General features: G+C 42.3%; 1 protein-coding gene across 2 annotated transcripts in view; it reads left to right on the top strand.

Moving 5' to 3' along the window:
• kmt2a (lysine (K)-specific methyltransferase 2A) overlaps positions 1-14,311 on the top strand; it is a 58,243-nt gene continuing 43,932 nt past the window's right edge. Inside the window, exons 1-2 of one of the 2 annotated variants that reach the window (XM_028808642.2) lie at positions 1-353; positions 7,814-7,886. In XM_028808642.2, coding sequence (XP_028664475.1) covers positions 120-353; positions 7,814-7,886 — 307 coding nt within the window. In that variant the 5' untranslated portion in view covers positions 1-119. The remainder of the gene's footprint in view (positions 354-7,813; positions 7,887-14,311) is intronic. The other variant, XM_028808641.2, reaches the window with a different exon arrangement.

Here is a 14,311-nt window from a genome sequence, read left to right as displayed (position 1 = left end):
GGACTCTGTATTTCGCACACTCATCCTTCCTGTGTCGCTGACCGTGAGTTTGAGTATTCAGGTTTGGGGCCGCGCCCCCTCAGCGCCCCGAGCTGCGGGCAGAGCAGGCAGAGTATAAAATGGCGCACAGCTGTCGGTGGCGCTTCCCGGCCCGACCCGGCGGGAGCAATGGAGTAGGGGCTAGTGGCGCTGCGGGCAGTAGCCGAAGGGCGGCCCGAGTTCGGATCTCCGCTAGTCCGCTTAGGCTTGAGCCCGGATTCGACGCGGCGCTGCAGGTCTCGGCCGCAATCAGCAACAACCTGCGCAGATTTTGGGAAGCTTTTGGAGATAGCAGCGGCTCGAGCAGCGGAGAGGTGAGCGGGACCGAGGGCGCGTTGGGTTGGGTTGAGGCGGGGCGGGGCTCGAAGCGGTGCTGATGAGGCGCCCCCGCTATTCTACCTGCCAGGCACTACAAGGCTTTCCGGCGTGGTTCTGGTGCCGCCCTAATAGTGTGGCGCAATGGCTTGCCTCAACTCCTTGGGATGCCCGTGGTGTCGGCTCGGTAAGGCCGCTGCTCGCAGGTGGTGTTAGCGGAGCTGGATACGCCAGGATGGGTCCGACGGTTTGCCAAATGTGAGACTTCCCATTGGGACCATGGAGAGCTCTCTGACCTCGGGAGACGAGCATGGCATGAATACCGTTGGTGGACTGGGATTTTGTGCCCAGTGGCTATTGAGAGACGATGCTTGGCAGCATGCTTTAGTGAGGGGAGGGAGGGGGCATTCATAATTGGAAAGGAAAGGCTGCGAAAGAAGTTTTGGAATGAGTCAAGTGCTTGTGGCATGGGCATGGCGGGAGTGATGAGGATTGCTGTGCTACTTAAATTTGGCCTTCACTTTAGGGTAATACAAAAACAATGTCTTGCCAGGTGGGGCACCCTTGTGGTTTCTGATGGACAGAAGAGGACACGTATGAACAAATAGAGCCTCTAGGCAAAAGTGCACAGCAAATTGTTGCTGGTGATCTGTTTACCAGTGTCGCCTAAGTGAGCTGCCCCTGCCTGTTCTGGGTTCACGATGCTGGCCCAAGGGTGTTCCTTTTGGTTTTGCCACATACCGATTACAGAGAAGGGGTCTGGTTATTTAGGCCTGTGCAGTTCTCCAAACTTGAAGTCTAATTGCTTGGTGACAATAAGCCACCCCAGCTAGATATTGTAATTTAAGACTGTGGGAGGTGTGGCAGGTAGTCTGGTGAATGCAAACTAGAGGATGGTGCTTAGATACACACCACCACCACCACTGCTGTCTTATGTGGCCCTCAGGGTTGGAGGTGGAGGGTGTGGGACATAAGAACGCCCCACAAGAAGTGGTGGCTATAGAGTTTCCAAAGTTACACATGGTAAATGAGTACCTTTGACTTTCAGACATCCAGCCTGGGTGAGGCAAGATTATACCCACTATATTGGTGTCTGTTGTATGATGGTGTATGTGGCTGTTGCCAGTTGGGGCACCCTTTGGGCTGCTAATGCAAGCTCATGGCAGCATTATTTGTTGTATCCCTCTTGACAGGAGGTGACACATATGAGGAAACTGAGGTACGAGACAAAGGCCAGAGCAAGCTGTTGCTGGTGGTTTACCGGTACCACCTAAGTTAGATGCCCTTGCCTGTCCTGGGCTTGGGCTAGCCTCACAGTCTGTTAATTTTTGTTTAATTCCCAGGTCATCTGACCGTAATTTGTAGTTCACTTGGCTGTTGGACATTACAGTGTTTATGAATAGCTAATACACGATTAATGAAATAATTCCTCTTTTCCCCAAAACACTTGTCTGTGCAAACCTTAAATGTTCATGTCAAAATAATATATAACCACCGAAAAACTTTGACTTTTCCATCAAAATCAAATTGCCATCATATGAGACACACAAGAAGTCAGTTACACAAACACTTTTAATAACCACAACATGCTAGAGAGAATACATTATAGTACAATGAAAACCTTTCATGTGCAGGAATGAATGTCTAATCTTGTTACGGCAAAATACAGCAAATTAGCAATTTAGGCAAATGTTTTTATTTGCACTAATGAGTTTGAAGTGATAAATATACATACAGTACATATGGTATGAAACGAAAAAACATATATACAGGTGTGTGTTACAGCACACCATGCATCACAGTAAACAAAATACAATACAAATACCATTGCAATATTCCAAAATGGAAAATTTGTAAAGACCAGTGTGGACTTTGCAGTAAACTGATCAGCTTCATCTCTACCACTTCTTTGGGCAGGATCAGGCCCCAAAACTTCATCCCACATCACGCTGAATGTTACCCTTTTCCAGACAGGGGGGAAAATTGTCTTGTGTGTGCTGGATTTGCCCTTGAATTGACTGAAAACATAACCTGTAGATACAAAATACAACAGTACTGCAATTTACCTGTTTTCTTGACTGAAAGTGCGGACAATAGCTGCCACTAGATAGACAGATACTTTATATTTACTACTATGTAGTGGTTTACATTTGTCTAGGCAAGCCTTCCAGCCTTTACCATTGTTATCCCATCAATTGATACATTATGTACGGATGTGGCACATATTTCATCAGATATCAATTGTCTGCCACTTTTTCATTCTCCTCTTCCTCGTCTTCAAGCAACTCTCTCCCTTTCGTTGTTTGGATCCATCATTTCAAAAATATTGGCATACCTTTAACCCTGTTTATATTCATGGGTTCTGATAGGTGCGTGAACAGTTTTGATGATTAGCCTTTACACCAGGATAAGAGTGTTACCTGAAGTTTAGGTTGTGAGGACTTAAGTTAAATGTTTTGATTGCTTGTATTTGCTTCCTGAGCACAGGCTGAAATCAGAGACTCGTAAGGACACGTGTTAATAGTTTAGATGAATGTTTTTCACAGTACAGCATGGCAAAAAACACAAGTTGATTGTGTTTATATTATTGGGATGAACAGCTGAACTAAGGCTATTGGGGATTTTGTTTTTCAGCTGAGCCAGTTTTAGTTTGTTAGAAAACTGACTCTCAACTGTTATAAGTAATTGTAATCTTTGGATGATAGTGAATTGAAGATAAATAGGAAGATGATGGAATATTTGAAGTTTGATGATGATGAGGATTTAGAAGTTAGCCTGCAGGGAGAGCTATTGAACAGATTGGATACGTTTAAATGTATTGGGTCAATGGTAGCCCAAAACGAGGAATTAGATGTACAGATAACCATGGAGTGCAGTGTGAGTGAAACAATTGGTAGAAGGCATCAGGAGTATTGTGTGATCGAAGAGTTAAAGGTACGGCTTTTAAGGAAGTGTTAAGAACTGCAATGATGTATTGTGCCAAGATGTGGGCAGTAAAGGCAGTGCAGGAGAAGAAGCTGGATGTGGCAGAATTGAGAACGTTGAGATGGATGTGTGGAGTTACAAGAAAGGACAGAATAAAAAATGAGACATTTTAGAGGTATAAGAAAGTTGGAGATATATCTAAAAAAAGTACAGGAAAGGAGGATGAAGTGGTATGGATGTGTGATGAGGAGAGAAAAGGAATATGTCGGCAAATAAGTGATGGAAATGAAAGTATAGAGGAGGAGAATGTGATGGAGACCAATGCAGAGGTGGATGGCTAGAGTAAAAAAAGATGTGAAGGAAAGGTTCAACTGGGGAGGAGGTGCAGGATCAAGATGTATAGAAAAGGCTGATCAGGAATGTCAATCCCACATAGAAGCAGGAAAAGGTGAAGTGGAAGAAAACCAAGAAGTTTTCAACTTTTCTTTTATATCTGTATTTGTTTATTATTCGTAAACACTTTGAACTACGTTTCATGTATCAAAATGTTCTATAGAAATAAATGATGCTGTTGTTCATTTGGTTCCATTTATCACAAGGAGCATGTCTAGACTGGGTATCTGTCCACCACACACTGGTGATCCTAGCATGTCATCCTATAGATGACATTTGGATATTTAAGGACGGCAATTAAGTATCAAGATATGCTTAAACTTTATTTTTTATAATTTTTTTGTTTCCATTGGGTCGGTGCTGGACAAAGCCAACCCAAACCCCTGCTCATCACACAATATTCTCTCGGACACTTTCATACTCACTCCTGCATCATTCTTACTAGAACATAATAAGTTTGGGGGGAAAAAAAGCGAGAGGACACAGTTCAGTCCATCCAGCTCATTGTTTAGCTAATAGGTGAATTGTTCTAATATCTTATCCAGAGTTGTCTTTATGGTTGGCAAGGTTTCTCCTTCAACTACATGGCTTGGTAGTTTGTTAAAGATTCCCACATCCTCTCTGTGTAAAGAAGTGCATCCTTTCTACAGTCTTAAATGTACTTCTGAAGTTCCACTGGTGTCCACGAGTTCACTGTTAAACTAGATCCAGAAGAATTCTTTCAGTTTATCAATGCCTTTGAGGGTCTGAAGACCTGGCTAAGGACCCCCATTTTCTGTTCGAGACTAAACAAATTTAATTCTGAGCCTTTCACGGAAGGACATGGCCTTAACTCCCATGATGCACCTGGTTGATCTCCTCTGTACAGCTTCAGGTGCTGCTATGTCTTTTTTGTAGCATGGTGACCAAAACTGCACACAATAGTCTAGATGTGGCCTCACTTGTGTATTATATACTTCAATTGTAAGATTCCATGACCAAACCTTTTACAGTATAACCTAACATTTTATTTGCCTTTTTAATCGCTTCTGCACATTACTTAGGTGATCAAAATGTGTCAACAGAAACCCCAAAATCCTTTTCAAAGGTCATTTCCTTTTAGCCAATGTCTCCCATCTTGTATTTATAATTGACGACGTTTTTGCCCTTTTATGTAGCACTTTTGTGCATAAAACTGCATGTTCTGAACCTGGTCCAGTTTTTTCAGAATTGTTTTTGCTGCCTCCTTGGTGTCTGCTGTTGCTCATATTAATACAAATGGATATGTAAGGAGGCCAACTAAGTGTCAAGATGTGCTTAATTTTTATTTTTATTGATTTTTTTTGCCCAATGGGTGGGCACTGGACAAAGCACCAACCCTGCTCTTCACACAATTTGATCTTGGACACATGCACACTCACTCACTGTGTCATTCTCTTTATAATTATTAATGCTGCAAACATAACAACAAATGTGACTTTTCTTATATTTGTCTAATAGAACATCCACACATTTTGTGAAACCATTTAATTCAAATGCCGAGTGTGAAATCATATCTATGGAGGTGCTGCATGGAAATATTTATGAAAATCTTTAATGATGCATACCATAATCATGCATATATTTTACATATATCATTCATTATTTTTTTTCAAATGCCACTTGCATCAGTGTAATTTTTTAAATATTTATTTCTCCTTAAGTTCAAACCAATAAAATGCGTTACCTTGCAGCTCATCGGCACATAGTCGCACTCAAAGTTTTGGAATGAGTCAAGTGGTTGGTGCCATGGAGTGATGAGGATTACTGGCTTTTGCTTTAGGGTTATACATCTTAATGATTGTCCTGCCAGCTGGGGCACCGTGTGTGCTGCTGATGCCAGTTTATGGATGCATTATTTGTTGTATTCCTCTTGACAGGCGAGGACACACATGTGGGGAAGGACACTGCTAACTGTTGCTGGCAAACTGTCAACCAGTGCCCCATAAGTGTGATGCCCCTGCCTGTCCTGGATTCAGGTTGCTGTCACAAAGCTGTTCCTTTTGGTTTACCACATGCTGATTACTGAGAAGGGATCTGGATATTAGACCTATGCTGTTTTTCGAATTGGATGTCTAATCGCACTGTGACAATGAGCCACCCCTGCTAGTATGTTTTTTTTTTTTCTTTGTAATTTAAAGCCATGGGAAGGTATGGTAGGTAGTGTGGCGAATGCAAGCTCAAGGATGGTTCTTGGATAAACACCACAACTACTGTTTTGATGTGGACCTCTGGAATGGAGGTGGAGGGATTGTGATGCAAGAAACCCATTAGGAAGTGGTAGCTAATGAGTTCCAAAAGTTGCAGATGGTACATAAATAGCTCAGAGTTTTAAACCTCCATCTTGGGCGAAGACAGATTATGCCCATTAAATCTGTGTTTTTTTATACATTGTGATTGGTTGTTGCAGTAAACTGAAGGACATCTCCTGTATTTTAAGTCATATAAATATGGTGCCATTCAGAATGGTCTCTGCCAGCTCAATAACAATAGCTAATTCTGAACTGAGCTGTGACAGACATGGTCATCCATTCATCCATTATACAACCCGCTATATCCTAACTACAGGGGCACGGTCTGCTGGAGCCAATCCCAGCCAACACAGGGTGCAAGGCAGGAAACAAAACCCGGGTAGGGCGCCAGCCCACCACAGGGCACACACAAAGCACACACTAGGGACAGTTTTTAGGATCGCCAGTGCACCTAACCTGCATGTCTTTGGACTGTGGGAGGAAACCCACGCAGACACAGGGAGAACATGCAAACTCCACAAAGGGAGGACCCAGGAAGCGAACCCAGGTCTTCTTGCTGGGAGGCAGCAGCGCTACCACTGTGCCACCGTGAGACACGGTCATGTATATTCTATTCAGCCAGTCCTGAAGTGATAACTGTCTTATTTTTAAAAGATTCTGGCAGGTACTGACGATCTTGTCTTCCTGGATTTGTCTCCACTAACTGATGGGTGGTCATCCATAACAACAGGTTTGTCTACTGGATTCAGGGGCACAGGATAAGTTCTAGAAGGCGAGACAAATCTAGTTTAGGCTCTGGTGATCTAGCGTGATCTTTTATTTAGGTTAATCAAGTGCCTTCTCCCCAATTTTTCTTTGCATACTTGATTGCTCCTGGTTCCTGTTCTCTTACCTGAATGTCTGATGTAGAGCAGGTCAGTTTGGAGGCTTGGTGTCCTGTGCACAACCCTCCTCTGAATCTGCACCAAGAGTGTCAGGGTCAACATGGTGGCTTGTGTCTCGAGGACCGTTGCTCATCTCTATGCTGTCTTGACCCCTTGCTCCTCCCCTGTCGGCACTCTGGATGTAGGATTAGTATCGTTGTAGTGACTGACCCCCGTCTTGTCCCACGTCTTTGCTGTCTGGCTTCTTTTCATTATGTCTGCCCATCTGCACTCTCTTCCCCCTTACTTTTGTGTTTGTCACATCATCCTTAAATCCCCCCCCCCCCTTTCCCCCGAATTTAATGCCTGGCTGATTGTCTTTTCCCAACATTCCTGTCTTTGCAGCTTGGCACCCCCCAACCCCTCCCACCCCTTCTCGGCCTCTCCTTTTGTTGTTATTTCTCGCGTTGTTTACATCTTGCATAGCCCCTCACGTGCTGCAGATGGGTTAGGGCAGCTGCTGCATTTGTTCTAAAAAAGCAGATTGATCACCTGCCGTGTTGTGCTCAGCCCCTGGAGAGCAACGGGATGTGCGAAGTTGCTCGATGCCAGGGGCAGGGACTTGTAGGCAGGCAGCTGGTAAATCCTTTCCAGAAACGGAGATGGCTGGAAATTCCTGAGGGGAGGGGCAAGAGAGCATCTCCATGTGAAAGAGCCAAAACAAAGGCAACGGCTGCCAGCCCTTGATCACGCTCAGCTGGCTTTGTCAGAATGAAGCCTTTTGAGACTGCCCAGTTCCCTGAGCACCACCGCTTCTGTAGACACTGGTAAACCAAACTCGGCCCAAATGAGGCCTTTGCTTGTCTGAATCCTCTTCCTCTCTTGCTGTCTAAGGTAAAAACTGCATGTGCACATATGCATCATGCAGAAGTATTAAGTTGCAGCTTTCCTTGGTTTTAACTTGATTTAAATTCATTTATTTATCTTTATTATTTTTTTTTCTTGCAGGAAGACTTATTTGTAGGATTCAGCTCGCACTCCGAAAAGAGAAGATTACACAACTCCACGCGCCCCAATGCAGGTAAACATCCCCTTAATAAGTTTTCCCTAAATTCACTCTGGGTGAACTTCATGTTTCATGTTGAGAACATGCAGCAGCGTGTGCTTTGAAGAAAAGTAGAACAAGTGTCGTCTCAGTATCCTACGGAAGCCGAGAGAGGACGTGCAATATCTTTATTTTTTTAAATTGTTTCCTCGAGATAACGGAATAATTTTATCGAGATCTTGATAAAATAAAAGATCTTGTTTTCTCAAAATTATGAAATAATTGTATCTAAAGTTTTAATGTGAAGCCGCGTCCTATTTGAAATGGCAGAAATGCAGAACTGTATTGATCAGCGCATCTCATTTTTGTTCAGTCAGGCTGAAATATGTTTATGCCTTAGTTTAGAAAATAATAACATAAGTGTTCGTCATTTAAGAAGACGGTTAGCAAGGCTTCAGCTGTATAGGCGTCGCAATCTAAGCGAGCCTGATATGCCAGGAGCAAAGGTTAAGTTTTGTTTCTCGAGACCGTGATAAAATTATTCCGTTATCTCAAGAAAGCAAATTTTTAATTTTCTTGACATCTCGATAAAAATTAGTCTGTTATCTCGAGGAAACAATTAAAAAAAAAATAATGATATTGCACATCCTCTCTCGGCTTCCGTAGTATCCCTATAAACCTTTAGTATTTTTTTTTGCTTCCTCATTCTAAATGTTTTTCACACACATCTGTTAGGTGATCACACAACACAAGGGTGTGGAATGGACACAAAATAAGCCATTTGTTTATAGACCTTGTTTTCTTATTCTGTTTGGAGCAGTAGAGGACAGTCTTAGCAGACAGGGACAGTTTTCCAAAGGAAGGTGGCATTTACATGAAATTACATTGTGTGACTTCTTTATTTGAAAAGCAGGTCACATTTTTTCTGTATTAAAGGGGATTTCATATGAGCATTCCAATTTGAATTGCAACTTACAGCACCTTTTTCAACCGGTGTTGTTAGAATCGGCTTGAATCCACATTCCCCCGATAGGGTTAATTTTATTTTAGAGCCAGTATGTTTAATGTATCATTTTTTTACGCAATGGATTTATTTTGTGATATACTTTATTAAAGGGATGTAAAACTACAGGCAGCACAGTTGTGCTATGGCTATAGCACCAGAGTCCTGAGATCATTGGCCATTACATGGATGGGAGACCATCTAGATCACAGGTGTCGAACTCTGGTCCTGGAGGGCTGCAGTGGCTGCATGTTTTCATTCTAACCATCTTCTTCATTAGTGAGCCGTTTTTACTGCTAATTAACTTCTTTTGCTTTAGTTTTAATTAACTTTACTCCGGCCCCTTAGATGTCTCTTTTTCCTTAATTAGTAGCCAAACAATAATGAGACAGACAAGCCACCATATGACCAGCTCACCTGTGCCCAACACACAATATCTGAAAATAAAGAAAGGTGAAGGTCTTAGTAAGGTTGGACTTTCAGGTCACCAAAACATTTTGACAGTGTTCTTAGAAAAAACAGAAAATTCAACAAATTTGGAAATATCTGCTGTGGTAGAATGAGAGCAGCAACAAGCCATTGCATTAAATAACGGGCTTAGTTAACAGCAAGAATCAGCTTCTCATTAAGAGACTGTTTGGAGTGAAATTGGTTGGAGTTTGAAATCCCAGTTTAGCTGGTCATCTGTTGGCTTCTTTCACGTCTCATTTCTGTTTTGCTGCCATTTAATGAAGAAACAAATCAATTCAGAGGACTGAATCCTTAAAAACAGGGCTATTGAAATGAAAGGAAAATGAATTAATTAGTAGTGAAAACTGCTCACTGATTAGGAAAAGGGTTAGAATGAAAACCAGCAGCCACTGTGGCCCTCCAGGCCCGGAGTTCGACACCCCTGATCTAGATATTGCTAGAGTTACCTCTAGAAGAGATGTTGGTGAGGCCAGCAGGGGGCGCTTAAGCTGTGTTATGTGTGTGGATCCCAGTGCCTCAGAGCGGTGATGTGCCAACTTTCTCCTGGGGACAGATCTCGATCTGTTTGCAAGCCTGTCTTAAGAGTCATTAGAACAATGTACATATCAAATCCTTTTATGTCAAAGGTTGAGAAGCCTGAATCAATGATGGGCAGCTTTGGTCATGACAGGCTACCCTGCCCATTGTTGTTGTTTTTGTGTTTTTTTTTAAATTTCATTTAGTACACTGTGTCTAGTTTCTGCCTAGCATTTAGTTAATCGGTTCATTGATCATTTTAATTACATTGTTCAGCTTGAAAACTATAAATGAGGACATTTAGAGGTTCAGCTCAAGTTGAACGGTTGGGAGACAAAGTCAGAGAGGCGAGATTGTGTTGGTTTGGACATGTGCAGAGGAGATATGCTGAGTATATTGGGAGAAGGATGCTAAGGATAGAGCTGCTAGGGAAGAGGAAAAGAGGAAGGCCTAAGAGAAGGTTTATGGATGTGGTGAGAGAGGACATGCAGGTGATGGGTGTAACAGAACACGATGCAGAGGACAGAAAGATGTGGAAGAAGATGATCCTCTGTGGCGAGACCTTACAGGAGCAGCCGAAAGAAGTAGTTCAGCTTGAAAATATTTATGCAAATTGTACTGTTAGTTTACTACAAAACAAAAGAGACTGAACACACCAGTGGAATCAGAAATGCAGACTGTTTTGCAACTGTTTAGAGAGAGCAGTAAACGATCTGTTTTTACCTGTGAATGACAGGAATGAAATTCATATTGCCCTTCTCACCTAAGTATAACCTCTTGTAATTCACACCTGTATCTTTATTTTTTATGTATGGTTGATTTTTATTTATTTTTTTTTTACCTTGTCATTTCTGGCAAGGATGCAGGCTGTGGCACTCGCAACCCTATGCATGAAAACAAGCATTACTAAAATGGGTGAATGGAGTTCAAGAGGCTAAGAGAAAATACTGACTAAAAAAGTTACCTGGGAAATCAAAAAACAGTTCAGCTATCTGCATTCCCCTGATTTGTATCACATGCATCAGTCTCCCTAAGAGCATTATGTGCCAGTGCTCACCTCACCTGTTGCCTATGTATGGAGATTAACTTGCATGAACAGAACATAGTAGAGAGAAGTGTATAACAAAAGGGGTCATTTTGCTTGACTTCTCACTACACACAAACAATGAAATGTTTGTTTGTGCTTGTCAGTGCTGTTTAGCTTCATTCAGACCTTCAGATGTTTCATTTGTGGGACTTTTTGACCTTTGAATTTGGTGTTTTTATTCCTTCTTAATTATGGCACAGTTTCTCTCTGCCGAGATGCCTGATGTATTGTGTATGTCCACAGTTGGTATTCATTTTGGACCAGTTTTTGGCTGTTTCATGTTTAATAGTGGTAAATAAACTGTGACCTTTAGCAAGTGCATTAACCTACCAGTGCTTGTGTTAAAAAATAAACATAAATGTACATAGACTCTTGTGCAGTGTCCTGGTGTTGTGTGTTGCCTTGGATAAAGGTGTCCACCAAATATACAGTTATAACTCCTAAGACTTACCCTTTCTGTCAGTTGTCAGCTTTGCATTCTGCATTTTGTTTCACAGGATGACTGACCTGGGTATTTACAGTATAAGTGAAGGCTACTACAAACTTTCTCATCTGTGCAAATGTTTTAGGAATGCCAGTGATCACCTTGTGCTTTTGTTCTGCAGACTAACTTGGATTGCCTTGTGAATAAGTGCTTCTTTCACTTTCGTAGCTAAGTGAATGCACACCTTTCTAATTTATTTGAAAGGACGGCAAGCAATAGCACACTGCCTTGACAATTGGGGGGCTGAGGCTATACTATGAACCAGGTAACTTAATGAACCTCACACATATCCACGCTCTCTCCATTTGCTACCCATGGACTGTAGTTGAGTATTTTTCTTTCTAGCAAATGCATCCTGTTATTTACACAGATTTTTCTGTAAGCTTAAACTCCTGTGTGCTGCTATACTAAAGCAGGCAATTTATCTTTGAAAGAGGGATGCGTGTCAGTATAGGGATCTCAACAACATCAACTTTTAGGGTGGATTTAGCACAAATATGGTAAAGTATGAAAGAGGAAAAATAATGCATTTTAACAGCCCTGCGTCAGCAATAGCGGTCCTGCAGTTGTTAATGCACAGTCTGGTACTGTAGCCTAAGCACAAGGAAAAACTGACATCCTTCATGGTTACACAGGTCACAATAACACCTGTCGCACCTTAGAATCGTTTCATTCTAGCATTCCTCAAGGTGGTCTAGAAAAATTAGAAAATAATCAATAGGCACGGTTGAGCATTCTGTTCTAAGATTCACCCTAAGACTGCTGAAACGTTCACAATACACTGCACATCCTCCCGAGGCTGTTCACTGTCTGAACTGAATATATTCTGTCAAGCAACATATGTGGTGAGACTTGCTGCAGTGCAGCCCTGACCCCTGGCTTTTTTTTTTTTTTTTTTGCCCGTTTATAGAAGCGGGCCACAGCAGTGTGTAGCATTCTGGGGTCACCAGTTTACATCACAGCAGCTCACAAGTGAAGAAATGTTGAAACTAATTATTTCCAGCTCTGCTGTAGCAACTGAATTACACACCACGCTTGACTAGCCTTCTGGCACCACTCCTAAACCATGATACCAGTCCATGACAGTGTTATTTGCATTTAGTTTTTAAAAAGTTATTAATTGTTTAGTCAGACTATTCCATGATTATGCTGTCGTTGGCTCTATTGCCTCCTGGTTACACAGTTGAATTAAGTGCCCAGTTTTGTCAATATGGAGTTAGCATGTTCTCTCCAGGTCATCATTTTCCTCCATTTTTTTCCTTGTACATCTTCAAAGACATGCAGATTAGGTATGGGGTCACCAAGTCTGGTCCTGGAGGACCCGTGGCTGCAGGTTTTCATTCTAACCCTTTTTTGAATGAGTGCCCTGTTTGTGCTGCTAATTAACTTCTTGTGAATTCATTTTAATTGAATTGCTTTTTTTTAAGATTTGCTCCCCTGAATTTCTTCATCGTTCCTCTTTATTGCTTCATTTCTTTCCTTAAATGGCACCCAAACAGAATTGAATTGTGAAGTGAGGGAGCCAACAGAAGATCAACTAAGGGCCTCAAACTCAAACCAATTTCACTCTAAGCAGCTGCTTAATGAGGTGTCAATTCTTGTCATTAATTAAACCAGTTCTTTAATTTTGTGGCTTGTTGCTGCTCTCGTGGTGCATTAGCAGGCATTTCTGAAATTGTTGGATTTTTCTCTTTCGATGAGCACTGTTAAAATGTTTTGGGGACCTGAGCAGAGCGACGTTCCTGAGACCTTGATCCTTCTTTATTTTCAGATATTGTATGATGGACACCAGTTGTTTTGGCTCATTTTGTATCTCATTATTGTTTGGCTGCTAATTAAAGAAAGAAACAATGAAGGGGTCGGAGTCTTCAAGAGCAAGTCAATTAAAATTAGTTCAAAAGAAGTTACCGTATTTTTCGCTCCATAAGACGCACTTTTTTTTTCCCAAAAGAAGAGTGGAAATGTCTGTGCGTCTTATGGAGCGAATATTGTGTCACAGACGATGTGTATTACGTGACAGAAGTCGACTTCCAGGGGTAGAGGGCAACAATCAGCTGTGAATGGCAACAAAACGGTACGTTACGTTACAGGCATTCCCTCTCTGCTTGGAGGAATGTTAGACTCATTGACTCGCCATCTAAATCTTGCGTGTGCATGAGTTACAAAATGTAAACAAATGTAAAATGTAAACGGCAAGATGGCATCGACATCTCACAAGGGAGCGAAGCGAGTGCAGAAAACAAAGTACTTGTCTGCGATTATTGCTGAGTTGGACTGATTTTTCAGAATCTGATTTTGTTGAGAGTGAACAGGAGATCGAGCAAGCGAGTGAGGAGCTGGAATTAGCTGATCGTGACACTAACCGATCCCGCTCCAGCTGAGCGCATTCACGCAGCTGATGCACCTACGGCAAGGTTCGTGTGGGAGGAATACCAAGACATTGATCCTTGGGAGCCAAACTGGCTACTGGACTTCACAAGACAGCATGGCTTGCTGTTGGGCACGACAGATTACCAGTCGCTGGACTACTTCAGGCTGTTCTTTCCTGAGGCCGCCTTTCAGCTACTGTCAGACGAGACAAACAGGTATACAGAGCAATTTTTTTGAATCGTGGGCTGCACTGACATTACATTCTCATTTTGTCAAAGTGGGAACCCACAACAAAAGACGAGATGAAGGGCTTTGTGGCATTACAAATATAGATGGGACTAGACTGGCGATATAACTTCAGGGAGAATTGGTCCAAATGTGTTTCGTCCCCTGGTGGCTTTGGACAGGTTATGCCGCGTGATGATCGGTACGTGCTCCTGCAAAGTGATTGTGAGCAGCTGAGCTTAATAAATTCTGACACTAGTGATGAGGAGTTCTTGGTTTCCAAAAAACTTGAAGAGTGCTTGAAC

Source organism: Erpetoichthys calabaricus, chromosome 9 (assembly GCF_900747795.2).
Source record: "Erpetoichthys calabaricus chromosome 9, fErpCal1.3, whole genome shotgun sequence".
In the NCBI taxonomy this organism is placed as follows: domain Eukaryota; kingdom Metazoa; phylum Chordata; class Cladistia; order Polypteriformes; family Polypteridae; genus Erpetoichthys; species Erpetoichthys calabaricus.
The sequence above is the reverse complement of the archived record's forward strand: the minus strand, read 5'-3'. Positions and strand labels throughout refer to the sequence as shown.